The sequence below is a fragment of the Cariama cristata genome, unplaced genomic scaffold (assembly GCF_000690535.1).
Source record: "Cariama cristata isolate BGI_N322 unplaced genomic scaffold, ASM69053v1 scaffold3678, whole genome shotgun sequence".
NCBI classification, from domain to species: Eukaryota; Metazoa; Chordata; class Aves; order Cariamiformes; family Cariamidae; genus Cariama; species Cariama cristata.
The window spans coordinates 22,722-36,560 of record NW_009632680.1 but is presented as its reverse complement, the minus strand read 5'-3'; the positions used below and the strand labels follow the sequence as shown (position 1 = coordinate 36,560).

The 13,839-nt window shown below is 52.6% G+C and overlaps 1 protein-coding gene across 1 annotated transcript in view; it reads left to right on the top strand.

Moving 5' to 3' along the window:
• VAC14 (Vac14 homolog (S. cerevisiae)) overlaps window positions 1-13,839 on the top strand; it is a gene marked incomplete at both ends in the record, with an annotated part of 56,260 nt that overhangs the window by 20,024 nt on the left and 22,397 nt on the right. The window contains one exon of the mRNA XM_009706449.1: window positions 7,126-7,276. Within this exon, the coding sequence (XP_009704751.1) occupies window positions 7,126-7,276 (151 nt within the window). The remainder of the gene's footprint in view (window positions 1-7,125; window positions 7,277-13,839) is intronic.

The window sequence follows — 13,839 nt, the reverse complement described above, 5'->3', positions numbered from 1 at the left end:
GGCCATCACCTCCCCCCTGCTGAACAGGGGCCAGTATCTCATCATGCATCTTGCGACATCCTGAGTCATCTCTGCCTTCTCTCCTGTTCCCCTTCCTGCCCAGTTCTCCTGCGCCAGTAAAGAAATGGTCAAGAGACCTCGTTAAGATTCACAAAGGCAGCACAGAGAAGTTGGAGCGAAGCTGAAGCAAGCAATTCCCTTTGATATGTAGACAAGTTGGGATACAGAATTCCTGGCTGTCAGATGCTGTACTGCTGCACTGCGTCACCTGGTGCTGGTTTCCGTGCTTCCCCGGCAGGGAGGTGCTCCGTCCTGCGTTTGAGACCTGGTTTTGAAGGCGATCTTTTAAAAGCCCTAGTTAAAATTTGATGTGCTTAAAAACTTCCTTACAGCTCCAAGACTAACAAGATCCTGCTGGGAGTGGATTTTTCTGCACAAGCTGCTCCTTTTGTCGACGCGAGTCTCGCAGCCCTGACACCTGGTTGAAGAATTGATGTTAGAAAAGGTGAAGTCAAAGCCCAAAATGCTCTTTGGGAGCAGTGGGTTGGATATTTCCACCTGCAGGTTAAAAGCAGTGCTGCTGGTAGGCACTGCTGAAAAGACAACCTGTTCTTTGGGTTAGCTCCCTCTGCAAGCTCCTGGTGCAAAGGCAGCTTCTGATGTAGCTGTTCAGTTCCCTGGGTCCTTCCCAGCTGGACCCAGGTGCTGAAGAGTTCGGGTGGACACAACAGGAGATGAGGGCATCTTTGGGAAAACCGTGAAGCGGTGACCCTGCTGGTTTTCTTGCTTTGCTTTGTTTTCCTTTCTCCTGTTCTAAAATGGAGTTAGTTGTTTATGGCTGAACATACTCCTGTTTGCTTATCTGCTCCTTTCAATCTCGCTGGGGGTTGGAAGTTGTGCTGGGAATTTTGTCTGACTCACACAGGAGTGATTCACGAGGTGGAGCTGGTGTCTGATGTGAAGCAGGATAGACTCCGACTTCCCCTCAGCTCTGCTAACGTGAAAACCTACCTGCGTTTATCCAGTGGCTAGGCAAGGCTTTGAATACAGCAAGAAGATCCAACTGATTTCGTAGTTTGCAGCTGTATGTCCTAGAGCATCCTTCGAAATCTGCTCCTGGCGCTGTACAAGAGTTGGTACCCGTCCCTAGAGGGGGTTAGCTGAGCCTGGCCTACCGCTGCCTGCGGAGGTAGGGGTGGACTTGGAACATCTCCGTGACCTTCAAGCCAACTTCTCCATGACAAGCTGAAACATTTTGCCCCTCTCTTGGCTTTCCCGTATTAAACCAGGAGAGGAGGAACCCCAGGTATGACGGTGTACTGATACTTCTCTCTCTCCTTTGCTGTTAATTCCAACACCCCTCCTGCGTGTCCTGCTGCAGCACCGCAGGGTTTCGAAGCCCAAGTCTCTGCCCTGCTCTCTGAGCTCTGCTGTCACACTAAATCCTGGTGAACTTCTCCCATCGCGCCCAATTCCCAGTACAATGAAGCTGAACAAAAGCTTGTGCCAAAGCGAATAGCTGTCTTAGCGTGGGTTGGTTTGGAGCTTTGCTCTGTTGGTTTTAGAGCCGTTGTGCTCCAGCTCCCAGCCTTTAATTCGCCACAGCCGAAATACTGTGACCCTATGCAACACAGAGGGTGTAAACTAAAGACTGCGAAGAGGAAAACGTGTGCCTGGCTTTTCTTTTAATTTTTTTTTTTATGATAAAGCTTCTCTGGGGACACACTCAAAACTACAAGGTACCGAAGCAGGGAGGCGACTTGTTTTCAAGAGGAAAGTTACACTGAGGGTGAGCTTAGGGCTGAAATGGTGGGGTGTAGAGAGAGGTATATAATTTCAGTTGGATGGTGGAAAATGTGGTCAGCCCAGCTTGCCATACGTGGAAGCAGCCCGTAAGCAGAAGTCTTAAAGCAGGGTGGGGTGATGCTTTCTCCAAGGACTCTGAGGCATTGCAAGGGCGCTGGGTTGAAAGTTTATCTGGGCACTGCATCATGCAGGAATAGGAAGTTTCTTGGGGGGAGTGCGATCCGCAGGGAGCTTCTTGGCTCAGCACCAGTTCCGGACCATAACTGCATGGCTTGCATATACAGTTTCCACGTATACCGAACAACTTGTGGTAAACTGGCAGCGTGGGCTCCAGGGGGTGCTTGTAGCGTTCCTGGGTGAAGTCACAGAGCAGACTAAAACCACGGAAAACCTGTCTGTCACGGAGGACAGGCAATCCCTGTCCCAGGGAGCTGGCTCGGGGTGGGATGAAGGTGTAGGATTGCGAGATTTGATGAGCTTGGCTTTGGGTGCCTGGCTCCCCAGGGTGCAGAGGGAGGTGCTGGTTGAAAGACGGGGTAGCAAATAAAAGCAAACCCTTTGCCTATCATAAGCTCTGGGAGTCTGGGTGCTGAATTTGAAGGGGTTGCAGACATCGAGCCCACAGGGATGCTCCGGGGCAGCTCCAGTTTCCTCCATCCCACTGACTGGACCTGTCCTGCCTCCTTCCCTGCCCTGTAATGCATGAAGAAACACCTCCTTGGCATCCTGCCCTGCGTCGGGCATCAGGTGGCATGTTAAGCTCCTGGGTATGCTAATTAAACACATTTAAAGAGATGCTCTGAGCTGTGACAGTGACAGTGCTCGTGCTCCTGCCGCTCCAGGTGCTGCAGGCTTGGCCCTTGCACACCCAGCAGTGGTGATAAATGGGGGATTTGCAAAAGCAAGAGGCAGGATGGGGAGTTTTCAGGTTACAGCTTGGTTTCGGGTGGTTGTGGCCGTATTACCAAGTGATCCCCCACTGCCTGCTGTATTTGTTGATAGTGTGAGCATGTGTTAGCTTGGCCTGGCAAGATTTGCCCTGGGGAGGAGAGGAGAAGCCCCGAGTCCTGCTGTTTTCCCTCTGCTCCCCATCCCTTCCCGGCTGCAGGCTGAAATCCGGCGGCTGTAAAGGGGGGGTGAAAAAAAAATCTTGGCGAGATCAGAGGATAAAAGTTGCTGTGCTGGGGACCTGAAAAGAGGTCCAGTTAAATTGGTGTGGGAAGATTAATGGTGTTTTTTCTTTTATTTTTCTGTCTTTAAAGCCGGTGGAGGCGGGGGGGACGCGAGTTTGCTTTTCACACCGTGTGTGTCTGGGGCTCGGCCAGCCTTGCTGCTGATCACTCTTGGCTCCGGGACTGCCTGCCCGTGCTGGCCTCCCTTCCCCTGGCTGCAGCTAAAAGGTTTGGAGGGAGGGAAAAAAAAAAAAACAAACAAACAAACAACAAAATAAATGAAGCCCTTTGGGGAAACTTTGGTGCACGCTGCAGCAGCAAGGGGCTTCATTTGAGTGGTGGAGCAGGAGAAAGCACCCAGCAGCATCCTCAGCTCTCCTGGTTAATACTGGGTTGCTCTTCCACCCTCCCTGCCTTGCCAGTCCCTGGTAATGCCGTGGGGTTTTCCACAGCCTCCTTGATCTTGGTCCACTTCGAAGAAGTGCTTTGCAACCCTTAACCCTCTTGTTTTCCATCTTCGGCTAAATTTCCATCTTCTCCTTGCCAAGAATAACCTTGTCCCTGGTGTTGTGTGCCCCATTTCATTGCCTGGGGAATACCCACCCTCTGGGACATCCAGGGCAGCCCGTAAGCACCTCCTTGCTGCACGCAGGCATTTTAATCTTGTAACTTTTTTTTTATGTTTAAAAAAAAAAAAAATTTCTCCATAAGTACCAGCAAGGACAGCATCTTCAGGAGCTCGGTCCGTATCCTTGCCATCGCATGTGCCCCAGAAGCTGCTGCTGCAGCCTGCCCTGGTGTCCTGGAGCTGTAGGGTACCAAGTCTCGCTCCCCAAGGGTCCGCAGCAGATTTGGGGTCACCTCCCCGTCCTCTGTAACACGTCAGGCCCAGCCCAGTGTTTTGGCCAGAGGCAATTTTCCCCCAGGAGCATCAGGGCGATGCTTTGCACACAGGAGGTGCATCTCATCCGGCACACACCATTCAGGGGCTGCTTGTCCCCCGTGCCACCGCCAGCAGAGCTGGTCTCAGCTCCGTTCAACCAGAACAAGCGGCAAATTAACCTGACCTAGATCTAGAGAAGCCGGAGAGACCGACAGTTTTGTATGCCCTCAAAATCTGTGCTCTGGAGGCAATACAGGGAGAAATCTTGCCTATTCCCAGGGAGGAGAAATAGCTGCTTATTTATAACTGTCTGATAACATGCTTCTCGTCCCCTCGACCATGCAAAGAGCTCACCCTCTTCCGTGCTGCTCTTTGTCCCCATGCCGGGAACGGCTTGCGACAGCGACTGGGTCTCCCCATCCATCCTCGTGCTGCTTTCCCTGCTCCTTCTAATTCACCCTAACCAGCCCCACGCTCGCCCGGAGCAGGGACACACCACCCCACAGCTCATCGGTGCTGGGAAACCTTCACAGAAATCCCTTCTGGGCCAGGAAAACATCCTTGGTGGCTACTCCTCTGGGCTGGCCATTGGGATCATGTCCTTGCCCAGCAACTGGGAATGGCTCTGGCCCTTGTCCTCCAGCACTGTTGGGTCCAACGGCCGCTCTGCTCCTGACGGATGGGACCAGCTCGCTCCTGGCGCAGCCGGCCCGTTGCCATGGCAATGGCAGGATATTGCTTTCTTACAGCCTCCTCGCTCGCACAAAGCCAAGCCGCTGGTTCCAGCTTTGCTTAGCGCAGGGATGTGCAACGCATACCAAGCGGTCCTGGCTTTCCTCCGGCTGGGAACCCGTTCTGGAGCATGCGGGGAAGAAGCAGCAGGAACTGGAGCTCCCTGTCGCTTTCCCACGGCTGGAAAACCCCAGGTCTTTGCGGCTGCCTGCTCTTCCTCTTCTTCCAAGTGCTTGTGTACCCATCCCTCTTGGTTCTTATTTCTTCCGTGTTTTTTGATTGCAAAATTCAGCCCATGCTGCTTTTTTCCACCTCCTGCCTGTAACCCACACAGCTGGCTTGGGGGGGAACACCCCTTAACCTCTGCACAGCTGGAGGGGTCGAGCCATGCCCTCAGTGGTGCTGATCGCTGCTGCCCAGGCGGCATCTTGAGCCCACACAGCATCTCAGAAGATGAGGCTCAGCACATGGCTCTAGGAGGTTGCATTAAGGATCCGATCTCATGGGATAAGACATGGCTCTATATGCTTTGGGAGGCAGCACAGGTGATTTTTGCCCAGCCCAGGGTCTTGGTCCTGTTTCCTGATGCTGTGGGAGCTGCTGGTGAAGTCTCTGCTGGATGATAACCCAGCTGCCGGGCTTGATGTGGGCATCGGGGCAGGAGCGAAGGCAGCAGGGTCGCAATCGCGAGTGGCTGGGTCGTGCCGTACATCAGCCACATATAGCTAGTTGTGTTGGGTTTGGCAAAATCAGTAGTGTGAATGGGAGTCCTGCTTCTCACCCACCTGCCAGCCCCGGTAGCCAAGCCCTGAGTCTCTTTGCCAATTTTTGCCAAAGACAGTGAGACTTGAAAACCTCCACGGGTGTTATTTCCCCAGCTGTGAGAGCTTGAGACCCAAATTAGTGCCTTCCCCTGCTCCAAGGTTTCAAGTTCAGCTGAGCCACATGATTAGCCACTAGAGAATCTACATAGGGCTTCAGGAGACCAGGCATCGTGAGCTCTGCTCAGGGGCATCCTCCGCTTGAAACAAAATGCTGCCAACATCGCTTTATCTGAGCCACTGATGCTCGAATGCCAGGCGGAGAGCGAGAACCAGGATCTTTCCTCTGCCAGGGACCACAGGCCCCCTTCCCTGGAAGGGGATGAAGGCTGGTGATGGCAGTGACCTCCTGTGCTGGCAACGAGGTCCCATCCTTGACAGCATCACAGAGGCACCATATTCTTTAGGGACAGCAGTACAAGTTGTTATCTTTTTTTATTTTTTTTTTAACAACTCCCCTGGGAAGCCACAGACTGAGATTTAATTGTGTTTATAGGCACAGGGTCTTCCCAAGCGTGTTGGAACCTCGTGGTACCTGGAGCAGGCTCCTTTCCCTCGACCACCTCGGGACCGAAGCCCAGACACCACGCTGCCTGCTCAAAGGCTGCCAGGGGCTTGAAAATCAGCCCTAATTAAAAAAAACAAACAAAAAAACCACAACCAAAAAAAAAAAACCAACCCAGCTTAAGATATCTGTGTAACAGAAAAACCCAAGAACTCCTCTTTCTGATTTTCGGTGGTCATATTTTCAAGTTCTGCATGATCAAAAAAAAGATGTCATTGGCTTTTTTTTTTTTTCCCCCCGCAGGGGTAAGGGATTTTTTGGTATCTCAGAAGCTAAAATTCCCAGAGAACTGCAGCTCCTTAGAAAGATGCCTTGTGAGAACATGTGGAAAGCCTGGGATGCTGTGCTGGTGGGCCAGGGGTGGTCGGGGATGTGCCATGCTGATGAATTAGATGTGGCAATCGGCCCTTTTTGGCAGCTTTTCTGCTCCGCACAGCCCTGCTACGCTCAGAGCATTGGGGACAGCTGATGAAACATCCTAGACCCAAGGACATTTGAATGAAGAGGGACCCAAAATAGCCTGAGACATGAGAAGGGTTGAGGACAAAAAAAAAAAACCCACCCTGTAATAACTTCTCTAGAAATGCTATAAATAGACTAATTTGGTGACTTCTGGAAGGAAAGAGCTATGAAATATGAATGGCACCTCTGCCTTGACGTCCCGAGTGCAGGCAGCCGAGCCTGCTTGGGGATGTGGGGGGAGTGGGCAGGCAGGGTGGGGTTTGCCCCCGAGGGCATCCCCATGCTCTTGCTGGCGTTGTCCCAAATCTGTGGTTACGAAGGAGAGGGGGGGAAGCAAAACCCAGACCTCCTCAAAGTGAGAAGAGGGAGAAGCAAGCCCTGCTCCTGGTTGCGTAAATTTGGTTTAATTTCACATGCTCCCTTGGGACTCACCAAGCAGAAATGGGGGGGTGGTGGTTTCTTCCCTTTTCTCTTTCCTGCCCCATCCCCTCTGCAATCATTTGAAATATCCACTTTGAACTTCATAGGTAGCCCTCTTTTCCCTACGCCTTTCTTAATGTGCAGGGGTTAGGCGTTTGTTTCCCATCCCACCCTCTGTGGCCATGGGTTTGGAAAGGAAAGCTCACCCCGCCGGCTGCCTCCACCCCTCAGCATGCTCACTCCGCACCATCCCTCTCTCCGCAGGTTATCCTGAAGGACCTGGAAGTACTGGCCGAGATCGCTTCTTCCCCAGCGGGACAGACAGAAGGTCATGGTCCCTCCGACGGCTCCGACGTGCGACCTGGCCCTGTGGAGCTTCACGTCCCGGCCAGGGCCGGCCAGCTGAGTGCCTCCGGTGAGTGCCCTTTTTACCGCAGCTGTGTGCCTCCCTTCTCCCTGGGCTCATTCAATGCTCGCTGGCACTGGTCAGATTTGCTTGAACAAAAGGAGAAGCCTCTCTTGCAGTAATACATCAATATATCCATCCCCACCAGCATAGTTTTGGGATCAAGTCTGCCATGGCGCAGACCAAGGCACTGCTTTTATGTTTATTGCTCTTTCCTCTAGCTCATGTTTTGACAATTTAGGACTCCGTTTAGTAGCAGGATGCTGTAGAGGCCGGTGTGGAGGTCGTTATTGTCCTATTTTTTTATGGGATCTTTGGTACCAGCCTCTTCTCTCCTTGTAAAAGCCCTTAAAGCCTCTAAAAGTGTCTTGAGATGGGATGTTGACTGCAGGCCCAGGTGCCCAAAACATAAGATACATCTGCAGAGGGTTCGGTCTGTGCCCATGTTTTCTGTTCAAGGCTGCCCGCGTTGACTGTGAATTGCTACGGTGCTCTGAGTGTCAGGTAGAACCTCAGAAGAGGGATGAAGAGGGAGAACCTGATTTTCTAGGGACTTGGGGGATAGAAAAAAAAAAACATCTTTCTGTAATTATCCTGCCACACTGGGAAGTTTTTTCCACCTTCTCTTGTCTGTGGCTTATCCCTTGCAGTTACTTGGCTGTCTCTTCTCCGCTGCTGCTGCTGCTATTTAAGGGCCTCCCTCTTGTACTCCTCAGGCCAGGTCGTCCCAGCCAAAAGCACGTTTCACGGCAGCTTTGGATTGCAACCGGAGTGCGGAGCCAAGGCTGCCTCTCCCTGCGCAGGATGCGGCCACGGGGCCTTGCAAAATCACTGCTGGAGAGGGCGGCTCTGTTTTCCACTCCCCAGGGTTTTGTTTTTTCAGAAGATCCCACATCACTCACCCCCTCCCTGACCTTAGAAATATCTGCGTCAGCAACCAGCTCAGGTTTTGGGTTGTTTGGTGTGGGTTTTGTTGGTTTGTTTGGGTTTTTTTCAGATCTACCTGTTTCGTGCTGGCAGCTTTAGCTCTACAACAGAGGGGTGGGGGCTGAAATGCTGGTGACCTCCCCAAGCCCTCCTCAAGTCTCATCCATCCTCCCCACGTTAAAAGTGAGACCGCCTGGGTGGAGCAGCTCCTGCGGCGCTGGCCAAGCAGCCGAGGAGCTGTAGTTCAGCTCACACTGATGGTTGTCTGAGGTTTCCTTCCTTGTGGATAATCTAAAAATAGCAGGCTGGATGGCGTGGATCCTAACGGCTGCCGTGGCCCCTGTTAGCTCTCTGGAAGAACAACTTGGCTTCGCTTATTCAAGCGTAATGTTTGAAAAGAGTCTGGCTCTCCCCACATTGAGCAGATCTGCTGGAGCCGGAGCTCCCGTTGCCCCGGCATGGGGCAACTTGCCCCCACGCGAGTTCTAACAGGCTTTGGCTTCCTCGCCTACTTTCCTCTTCCTTGTAATGCACCAGAAAATTGTTTCTTTGGAAATATATTTGGGGCTGAGCTTTGCAGGGTCGTTGGCTTTTACCCAAAAGTGTAGATGTTTTTGGGGAGGGGAAAACGAACCGGTTCGTTGGCCTTGGAAGTTTAACATGGCCCCAGTCCCGTCTGGCTCTGACCACCCAGGGCTGAGACTGGATCAGCTGCTGGCCTCCGGCTCCCAGGGGAATTGAGGGGTCACAGCTGGGCCACCCTCCTGGATTACGCCAGGAAAAGCAGAGGCTCTTGGAAAAGATTCTTTTTGTCAGAGGGTTGTTTGGGGGGGGGGGGGGGTGTGTGTGCTTTTTTTGGGATCAGGAAGGTGGCTAGTGGAAATCCCTATGTCCGTGCGTGGTCCTGGGGCAGTGATGTATGGTGAGAGCGAGTGAACCCAAACTGTACCCTGAAGGCTGATGTGTTGTGAGTGCAGCCCTTCCCAAGGCAAAACCATGAGGTGTTGGCACAGAGAAGAGGGTGCACCCCTTTCTGGGGTCACTGGTTTTGTACTGGGGTGTATGGCGGTGTTCCCTAAGCACACCTCCCCAGCTAGCACGCCTTGGCTCAGACAGTGCTTCATTGGCAGTAGGATGCTATTGCAGCATCGGAGAGGAGGCTGCAGGGTACCAGCACTTCTCCCCGGGCTTAAATCTCTCCATTCCCTTCATCCCACTTTAGACCGAGATGCCATCAGAGCTGGCAGTGGGAGTAGAGCTGCTGAGCTCCTCTCCTACCTCTGAGGCCTGTCCAAGTGTGCGGTTGGTGGCTTTGCAGGTAAACGAGCATGGACACCCCTTAATATCCTTGAGCTGACAGCAGGTTTCCATGCTGCGCTCTCCGTCTCGGCACTCCAGGCTTTGCCACCCAAACGGCGAGGGCAGGAGGGGAGGTGGAAGGGGCCGGTGCCTCCGTGGTCTTTCCCCCCTGCTTCCTCTCGCTCCCTTTCTTCCCTCGGGATGTGTTTACGCAGTTGTTTCCCTGCCATTGAGTTCAGTTTCCTTCAGAAGCTGGTTGATTAATCAGGAAAGCCGTGTCCCACTTCCGCAGCCCGTTCCCAGCTCCAGTTTTTATTTAGCCGCTTTGTTCTCCCGTTACGTAAGGTCAGCTGCCCTCGACGCCTTCTCCAAACACAATGAGCTGGGGCCAGCCCTGCTCAGCAATGCCTGGGAGACCCAGCATCTCTCCTCCCGACCTGTTCCGGCTGCCCTGGGAGAGACTGACTGGGTGCTGACCTCCATGGGTCTCTTCTGCCCGCTTTTCAGGGTCAAGGTCTGCAGGGCTGTGCCCCAAGAGCTTCCCAGTCTTTTGGGCGATGGTGCAAATGCTTGTCTGGTTCACATGATGGGAATCCAGCTGCCTACTTTGCTTTGGGAGTGTTTTCCCAGTTGGGACAAGTAGCAGATGACCCTCTGGGTCATCAGAGATGTTTCACTAGAGATGTCTGTCTGGTGAGACCCCCCTGCAGTACTGCATCCAGCTCTGGGGTCCTCAGCACAAGGACGTGGACCTGTTGGAGTGAGTCCACAGGAGGCCACGGAGATGATCCGAGGGCTGGAGCACCTCCTATGAGGACAGGCTGAGAGAGTTGGGGTTGTTCAGCCGGGAGAAGAGAAGGCTCCGGGGAGACCTTAGAGCAGCCTTCCTGTACCTAAAGGGGGGCTTATAAGAAAGATGGGGACAGAGTTTTTAGTAGGGCCTGCCTGTTGTGACAGGACAAGGGGTAATGGTTTTAAACTCAAAGAGGACAGATTCAGACTAGATATAAGGAAGAAATTTTTTACAACGAGGGTGATGGTGCAACTGGCACAGGTTGCCCTGAGAGGTGGTAGATGCCCCATCCCTGGAACCATTCAAGGTCAGGTTGGACGGGGCTCTGAGCGACCTGATCTTGTTGAAGAAATCCCTGCTCATGGCAGGTGCTTTGGACTAGATGACCTTTAAAAGGTCCCTTCCAACCCAAACCATTTTATGATTCTGTGATAGCATAGGTGCAAGCCCGCCAAATGCAAGCTCTCCAACCTAGTCTCCAGCTCTGCTCTGCGTGGGAGGAGAAAGCCCACTCCGAAAGGATGCCGATACCATCTGCTGCCTCGTACAGGGTACCTCTTGCACACATCTCTTCCTTCCTTTCTCCGCAGCTTTGTAAGGAGAAGCGGTTATGACCCTTTGTTTCACAAGAGGCATTTTCCTCTCCAGCTCGGTCCGATCTCTCCTGCCTGGCTTCCTGACAGAGATGACGGGGATGGTGGCATTACCCTCTGAGCATCTCATACTATAGGATGTTTACCGGGAGGCTGAATCCATACGTGGGTGTGCTAACACGCCTGTGGTCATTGGTTTTCACTGGCAGTCCGTGGATATCCTAGGAATCGGTGGATTACTCTGGAGGAGACTGCTAAAAGTCCCTGAGAAACGTTGTCTGTTGAGTTCAGACTTGCTATATCCCCACTGGAGACCATGCAGCGCTCCAGAGCCTGGACCAAACTTGAGATGTTCTGCGATAGGAGTTTCCTATTGACATCTTTTTGAGGGATTTTGTTCTCAGTGCGCCAAACCACTCCCTTTACTTTGTCTTATCACTTCATTTCTGTAATCATAGATCTGCAGAGGTGACAGTGTAGGACAAGGTCCCACCTCTAGACGGTCTGGAAAACATTAGGGCAGCCTCTGAAAACACCAGGTGAGAGCCTGTAGGGCGCTGGGGATCCGTGAAAGGTAGGAAAGAAAAGGTGGCTCCTTGTCAGACCGCTCAGATTTGCTAAACTGACATTTCGAATGGTAGGGGAGGATAAAAGTGAAACCCCTCCTTCCTCATCCTCTCCGCAAAAGGCAAGGAGACGGCCAACATCACACCAAGGACCACTTGCTCTCGAAGCAGCCAGTTTCCAACAGCGTTCACAGGATCGGGAGTGTGACAGCAGGGAGTGGAGGTGCCAGGCGGGCAAGAGAGGAGAAACCTGTTGCTCCCGAGTGCTCTGAGCAAAACGCTCTGGTTCCTGATGGTCGGTGGCTCTGCTGTCTCCTTCCCTACTGTTATGGAGCTGTTCTGGAGGGTTGACATTCAAAAATGCTCTTCTGCCTCTTGGAGAGGAGCAGAATTAGAAGAAGGGGGTGATTGGTTTCTTTTCCTGGATGCTCTGCAACAATGCTGGGATGCCGTGGAAAACCCCAGGAGAAACCATTCAGACCATAGCTGTAACTCACCTGCCATGCCTTCAGGTGTTGATCCCTCCCTCCAGCACATGGCTGACCAGAAAGGTTGGGGATTCCCGAGTAAAAACTGGCATTACCGATCTGTAGGGGCTGATGCAGGAGAAGTTGATGGTGTAGGTAAGATCACTCCTAGCCACGCACCTCCTGTGTCGTTACTTTGCTGGGCTGCCTCAGTTTCCCCAAGATGTTGCAAGGGATTTGGGGGGGGGGGTGAGGAATGAGACGAAAACAATTAAAACTAGTGAAATGAATAGTGGTGCAGAAATGGCCTGGCAAAGCCCGTCGCTGCTCATTTCTACTTGCAGGTTATCTTCCTTATGCTTCACCTTTCCATGCTGTAGCCTCAGCCCGCTCTAAACTCACCTCCAAGCTTAACCGCTCCTGTTTTTGCAGCTCCGCTGGGTGTTTTCTTCTCCTATATCTTGTCTGAGCTATAACCCTGCTGCATTTTTGTTTATTGATTTACCTTAACAAAGAAAAATGAGCCAGTAGTGGACTGCTAACCTTCCTAGGAAACCCATCGGCATTGGCATTGCCTGCTGCCTTCCTCCAAGGCAGGCACAAGCAACAGACCCTGTGTTGAGTTGGGGGGTCCAGAGGATCAGTGCAGCAAAAGCCTCATTTGGCCTCAAAATACATACCCCGGTCTGTCCGGGGACGCCCTTTCTGACGAGATGCTGAAGTCTCAGGAATTGCAAACCCATGGCTCTTTAGGCAAATAGGAAGGGGAGAAGCATCCATGTGCCCAGGTAGCCCTGAAAAAAGGAGGCTGAGCACAGCCCGTGGCTGTGCAATCTGTAATTTCGCTGGGTTTATTTCCTCAGCAGCATCCTGCGCTCCAGAGAGAGGAGAGCGGAGGTTTTGCAGAGCCTGGCTGAGCTGCCGACACGTTCGCATCTGTTTCCAGCTACGCCCTGCACGGGGATTTTGGGAAGTGGGAGGGGGGGAAGGATTTGCCTTTTTTACGGCTCTATTTTTATCCTGCTCCGCGAGGCTTCGCCGCCCCGTGTTTGCAAAAGCTAAAATTCAAAACATCCTAGGGAAGGCTGCCGGGGGGGGAGACGCCGCGCAGATTCCCACGTCGCCGGCCGGGGTTTTGCCGAGCACCATCTGGCAGCACCGACTCCCACGCTGCTGGCGCTCGAGCCGAGCCCCGCACGGGTTGGAGCCTCATGGCCCAGCTCCGGTTGCCACTGGGTTTATCCCGGTTGCTCCCGGAGGAGCTGAGGGAGATCCTTCTCCAGACTGAACTGGAAACATGATGCCCCGGGGAAGGCGCTTGGGTGGGAAGGATGCTCAGCTCTGCCAGCGCTTAGTTTACCCTCCCTATATCCGAGCTGAAATTGCTTCAATTAAGGATTGCGGTAAATCATTTTAGCTAAACCACCACAAATACCCTCGTGGATACTCTTTAAACAGCTTACCCAGCTTTAGCTTGCTTCGGAAAGGAATCAATTCAGGTCCAATCTTATTTAAATTTGGTTTAAATGGAGTTAAGCAAGTCCACACCGGTTTTAATTAAGACCAGTTTGAAACCAATTATGGTAAATTAGTGGAAGTTGCGTTTTATGCCGAGGTGAAGTTCAACACTTTGTGGCCAAGGTAGGAAAATCCAAGTTCGTGTCGGCATCTGCCGGGTCCCCCCCCTCCCCCACCCGAAGTAATTTGGGGACACTTTGGCCACTGTAGGTCTCAAGACGGCTTCCATCAAGCAGCCAGACAGTCTGAATGTTCCAGGCTGCTATACAATATATATTTATAAGGACCTTAATATAGATCCCTAATTGCCTGTCTCAGTTGATTTGTAGCGTGGCCAAGCGAGCAATGGGAACGGCACGAACTGCCAGTGAACGGTTGGAGATGCACCGGGGCTTTCGCCAGGCCTTCG